This window comes from Octopus bimaculoides, chromosome 21 (assembly GCF_001194135.2).
Source record: "Octopus bimaculoides isolate UCB-OBI-ISO-001 chromosome 21, ASM119413v2, whole genome shotgun sequence".
NCBI lineage: Eukaryota > Metazoa > Mollusca > Cephalopoda > Octopoda > Octopodidae > Octopus > Octopus bimaculoides.
Window position 1 is genome coordinate 1,376,757 of NC_069001.1, and position 5,927 is coordinate 1,382,683.

The following is a 5,927-nucleotide window of genomic DNA, read 5'->3' on the forward strand; positions in this document are numbered from 1 at the left end:
CTTTCCAATCATCATCATCATCATCATCATCATTTAACGTCCGCTTTCCATGCTAGCAGGGGTTGGAACGTGCCATCAGCAATTACTCAGGGTCAGCAGCTGGTGACCTTTTTAGTAAAACAAAAAATAAGTGAAACGCAAGCACATGACTGAGTTGGAGGCAGATTTACTTCTGCTTTTATAACATGTAAAGAAAACGGTGTTGTAGAAATGTATGCAGCAGCATGTGTGCTACAGCAGTTCTATGTGTAGCTTAAATACTGAGATTGAAAAGCAGGGGTGAATTATGCCTACCTAATCTACAAAAAAATAAAACATTTTATGCTATCAATATTTTATTCAGAGTACACACTGCCTACCTAGGCAGCACGTCCCTGGAGACATTTGTCCGAGGTTCCACACAGTGGGGATGAACCCCAAACCGCATGGTTGGGAAGAGCAAGCTTCTTACCACTCAACCTCATGGAGATCATCGACATCAGCTTTTAATGGGTTGGATGGGTTGACAAGATCCAACACATCAAGCTGCTGGACACCCATCCCCAATATCAACTTTACAGAGTGTTTTGGGTGCCTTTTTGTGTGTGTGACTGACAAAAGTAACTTGCAAGACAAAGAAAAGGAAAAAAAACCGGGAGGAGGAGCCCCTTGACCAAGTGGGGTTGCAGAAGAGAAGGCACAACTCACCTGATGCTGTAAGAATATATTCAATTGTAATAACCATTTCTTGGAGATGTTACAAGAGATTCCCTTCCTCTGATCACTATGCACACTGATGGTCCCCAGTGGGTAGTTCTCGGGTAAGGAGATCACCATCTCAATACTCACATCGTCCAGGGTATACACAGCCACAATTTCACGGCTCATTGGACGAGCACGCACCTACAAAAGAGCCACAGTTTTCTGTTGGTAGAAGTCTTTTAATAATAGAATCACCCTCCATATCATCTGAACTCATTCCCCCACAAACCCCCAAAAAAGCTCCTCACCGTGATATTCGCCAAATTCATTTCCATACTCAGCAGATTTAAGATTTCCTTTTTGCACAGCACTGGACTGATGAAAAGTTTGGTGAAGCTGGAATGTAAAGCAACAGGTACAGGGATCAAATGACAGCTGATGCCGAGTCAGAGAGAGACACACAAAAGAAGACATTCACACTAGTGACAAATGGGACACCAAAAGACAAAGACAATAAAAATAAATGAAAAAAAAATAATAAAAGGCACAGGAGTGGTTGTGTGGTAAGTAGCTAGCTTACCAACCACATGGTTCTGGGTTCATTCCCACTGCATGGCACCTTGGGCAAGTGTCTTCTACTATAACCTCGGACCGACCAAAGCCTTGTGAGTGGATTTGGTAGGTGGAAATTGAAAGAAGCCCATCGTATATACGTATATATGTATGTGTGTGTATATGTTTGTGTGTCTGTCCCCCCAACATCGCTTGACAACCGATGCTGGTGTGTTTACGTCCCCGAAACTTAGCGGTTCGGCAAAAGAGACCGATAGAATAAGTACTGGGCTTCCAAACAAGAATAAGTCCCGGGGTCGATTTGCTTGACTAAAGGCGGTGCTCCAGCATGGCTGCAGTCAAAAGACTGAAACAAGTAAAAGAGAAAAGGAGACGAACAAATGACATTTGGAGGAGGAAAAAGACAAGGAGGAAGAGGTTTTCAGACTTTGCAAAATTTCAAAGAGATGTTAACAATTAATATGGCGCTTGACTTTGTAGAATGTCAACTACGGCTCACGATTGAGATATATTTTATGATCCTGAAGAACAAGGTTCAATCTTTGGACTCTCTTTTTAATTTTATGTTTGAAGAGAGAGATGAGGATGAAAGTGAAACCACTTACTTATCAATAAAAGATGCAAAAGACCGATTCTGTTTAAGCCACCAGGTTCTAATGACTGCAGGAATGGTCTCCAGGGCTTCTTCATACAACATGCAGGCCATGTCTTGGAGTAATTTACCAGAAGGAGGAGCTACAAGGCATAAAGAATAGTCGTCAGTACCCAGGGTAGAACAACAAACAGCAATGTGTATGTATGTGTGTGTGTGTGTATATATATATATATATATATACACACACACACCTAATTGGATTAGGTGAAAGGTCAAGGAAAAAAACAGAAAAAGTGAAATGGCTTCACTTGCCTGATGTGGTCAGCAGATCTCTTTTAAAGGCTGATGCAGCATTTGTTACTTCGTCTTTCCTTGGTTGATGGGTTGAAACAAGGGATTCTGGGATCAGAGAAAAGATGTCTGAGAGAAAGACATCAACAAGACTCAGATTGTCAAGGTAGCGGAGGTACTCGGCTCTCAGCTGGGAAACAGAGAAGAAAGACAACTTCTAAGTGTGAGTGCAGAAGGTGCCTGCAGTAAGACAAGAAATGGCTCACAGGTCAAACAGCTATACAGGATAGAGATCACCAGGACACCTTGGCCCCCAAATCCTTTTGCAGCTCCTACCAAATGAAACTCACCATGCAGTTCTTCCACAGGGACCTGCTCTGCCCAACACATACTCTAACCCCTGATCCCACCTCAATCTTGTGAGCTGCTTATGTTCACCTCACACGTGCTGGTGGCAGGAAAAAAGCACTGAGGTCCACGCAGTAAAGTGGTTGGCCTTAGGAAGGGCATCACCAAAGCAGGCTCTGGAGCATAATGCAGTTCTTGGACCCATCGCTTCAAACTATCCAGTCCATGCCAACATGAAACAGCCTGGATGTTAAATGATGATGATCACACACACACAAGGGCTTCTTTCAGTTTCCATCTTCCAAATCCATTCCTAAAGCTTTGGTTGGTCCAAGGCTAGAGAAGAAAATACTTGCTCAAGGTGCCACACAGTGGGACTGAACCCCAAACCACATGATTGAGAAACAAGCTTGTTAACCAATGCAGCCACACCTGCACCTCTTAAAGGTATCAGTGTGTGATTCAGTCAAGTGCGACAAGTGAGGAAGAGGCTGACACCAGAAACAACGATGACAACACAGGAGACGTGTCATTGTTAGTGTTGTCATACATAAGATACATCATAGCCACCAGAAAAAGTATGGTGGCTTATAAGCATCAGCATGATACCAAAAGTTTGCCCCTGGTGTGCAAGATTCTGGTAGGGCTTCTCATGCTGGACAGGTCAACAGATAGGGACCAGATTAATATAGATCACCTCTTTGCAGGGGTAAAAAAATGTGCTTGGATTGGGCCAACATTTCTACCTAGAAAAAAAGCAAAGTAAGAGAAGCATTGATGACAAGTCAAAATCCAGCAAGTCCCGGGAGAGGAAGGAAGGCCTGTCTTTGTGGAAATAAGGCAGAATTGGAAAAGCAGGGATCCAACTGGAAAAAAGCAGAACAGACAGCCCAGATTAAAGAACAATAGAGAAAAGTCATTGAAAAGGCTATGCTCCATGAGGAATGAAAGGGGTTATATAAATAGTCATAGGTTCACCAGATATAGGGGGGGAAATAGCAATATAGTCAGACAGAAAAGATTAACTCTTACCTCACTGGTAGCTGTTTTGATAAAATGTAGCTGAAGTTTCCAGGTGAGGAGGTACCCCAGGGTACAGTATGGTGGAACGGGTGGTTTTTCAATACTTGTACTGCTACCACTACTACTGCTGTTGCTGGCGTCCATGTGGTACTCAAGCGCCTGCCAGGATTCTAGCAGTGCTTGCATTAGAGCCTCGTTTGGTTGTCTGCATCAACAACAAAAACAGAATTTTATTAATTAGCAGAGACATGGAGAACGAATACACACAATAAACTACACAAAACCCATGCAATCAATAAAACAGTAATGCATGATGAAGACACAACAGGCTTCTACACAGTTTCCGTCTACCAAATTCCACTGACAAGTTATTACTGAGCCTGTACCTTCATCAGAAGATTCTTGCCCAAGTTGTCCTTCAGTGGTACTGGACGTGGAATCACAAGCTCGTTCACCCCGTCAGCCAGCAGCAAAGAGGTTCTGTTGACCCAAACAGTGTCACCATTTTACTTACCTTCCGCTGTTGTCGTCTTCATCCCCATCAAATTGGGAACAGTACTGCTTCATGGCCTGCTGGTGGACGGTAGCTTTGGAGGTTTCCTCCACTCTCGTACTGAAATGTAAAAGCAGCCTATGTGAGGGATAAGAATATGTGAGAGAGAGTGCATGGGTGCATGTGAGTGAATATGTGTCAGTGTGTGTGTGTGTGTGTGTCTGTTATCTTCTCCCCAGTGCTACAGGCTGTGATCATATCTAAAGAGAGGTTTGAACTGAAGACCCTCTCCTTTGATAGTCTCTCCTGGTCCAAGAAAGACGACCCTGTATTCCTTGCTGAACAATCTGTGCAGACGGTTTGTTTGTTTGTAATAATCGTATGCCTGGGCCATACCATTAGCTCACTCCTTCCATTCAAATCAATGTTACCTGAACAGGTGCACAGTGTGCCACTTGTCAAGTGTCAAAGTGATTGCAGACCAACACGAAATGGAGTGTTTTGCTCAAGAATACAATGCACCACCCAGTCCAGGGATTGAAACCGTTATCTTGTGACCAAGAGTGCAGCATTCTTGCCATCAGGCCATGCACTCTCATATCCTGTGACATATCAAACCATTAAGCCACCAGATTACAGTCTGCTCACTGAGACTCACTCACCCCTCTCCCCATTTCTCCTGAAACAAGAGAGTTCCAGAGGACCCTTTTGATACCAATTTGCTTGATTCTGCCCCTGGTTCTACAATATAGACATCCTGTTTTAAAGCGATTTAAATTAAAACCTTTCATTAAAATTCCATGTTAATTTATGTTCTAAACACTATTTTAATAAAGTTATTTTACTAAATTGTTTGTTGTTATTTTCAAACCCAGTTGAAACTAAAACCGTTTATTTCAACAGAAATATGGTAACAAAAGGGTTAAAGTGATCTAAATTAAAAATTAATATTAATTTGTTTGAATGCTTAATAATGACAAAGTTATTTTACTAAATTATTATTTTCAAAGGCAGAGCATCTCAACTGACATGAGAACTAAACAGTTGAAACCCAACCTTGTTATCCGTTAATTGTCCAAGAATTCCAGTTATTTTAACCCTTGCACCAACTCAATTCCTTCGAAAGTTGATGAAATATAAAAAGGAACCAATGAGATGACAAATATCGAGTTTACTTACGAGAGTTTCTTGAATTTCTTCACACAGTCCATCTCGGCTGAAGCGGATTCTTGGGTTTCCAAACTGTGGAGTTCACCAACGATTCTGAGAAGATCAAAGAAAGAAACAGAGAATCTAACAACAGGCATTTAATATCATCATCATCATCATCGTTTAACGTCCGCTTTCCATGCTAGCATGGGTTGGACGATTTGACTGAGGACTGGTGAAACCGGATGGCAACACCAGGCTCCAATCTAATGTGGCAGAGTTTCTACAGCTGGATGCCCTTCCTAACGCCAACCACTCAGAGAGTGTAGTGGGTGCTTTTACGTGTCACCCGCACGAAAACGGCCACGCTCGAAATGGTGTCTTTTATGTGCCACCCGCACAAGAGCCAGTCCAGGGGCCCTGGCAACGATCTCACTTGGCTTGCCGGGTCTTCTCACGCACAGCACATTTCCAAAGGTCTCGGTCAGTAGTCATCGCCTCGGTGAGCCCCAATGTTCGAAGGTCTTGCCTCACCACCTCAGCCCAGGTCTTCCCTCAACTGTTAGGGAGTGGCACTTATTCACACAGCTATCCTCATTCATTCTCACCACATGTCCAAACCAGCGCAATCGTCTCTCTTGCACACCACTACTGATGCTTCTTATGTTCAGCTTTTCTCTCAAGATACTTACACTCTGACGGGTATGCACATTTACATTACACATCCAGCGGAGCATACTGGCTTCATTCCTTGCGAGCTTACGCATGTCCTCA

General features: G+C 43.1%; 1 protein-coding gene across 1 annotated transcript in view; it reads right to left on the minus strand.

Annotated features, from left to right (window-relative positions):
- Nucleotides 1–5,927, minus strand: part of LOC106880280 (E3 ubiquitin-protein ligase listerin) — a 32,636-nt gene that overhangs the window by 3,643 nt on the left and 23,066 nt on the right. Inside the window, exons 24-30 of the mRNA XM_014930152.2 lie at nucleotides 5,184–5,267; nucleotides 4,026–4,124; nucleotides 3,521–3,716; nucleotides 2,162–2,330; nucleotides 1,860–1,989; nucleotides 990–1,077; nucleotides 688–882 (exon numbers count right to left, since the gene is read on the minus strand). Coding sequence (XP_014785638.1) covers nucleotides 688–882; nucleotides 990–1,077; nucleotides 1,860–1,989; nucleotides 2,162–2,330; nucleotides 3,521–3,716; nucleotides 4,026–4,124; nucleotides 5,184–5,267 — 961 coding nt within the window. The remainder of the gene's footprint in view (nucleotides 1–687; nucleotides 883–989; nucleotides 1,078–1,859; nucleotides 1,990–2,161; nucleotides 2,331–3,520; nucleotides 3,717–4,025; nucleotides 4,125–5,183; nucleotides 5,268–5,927) is intronic.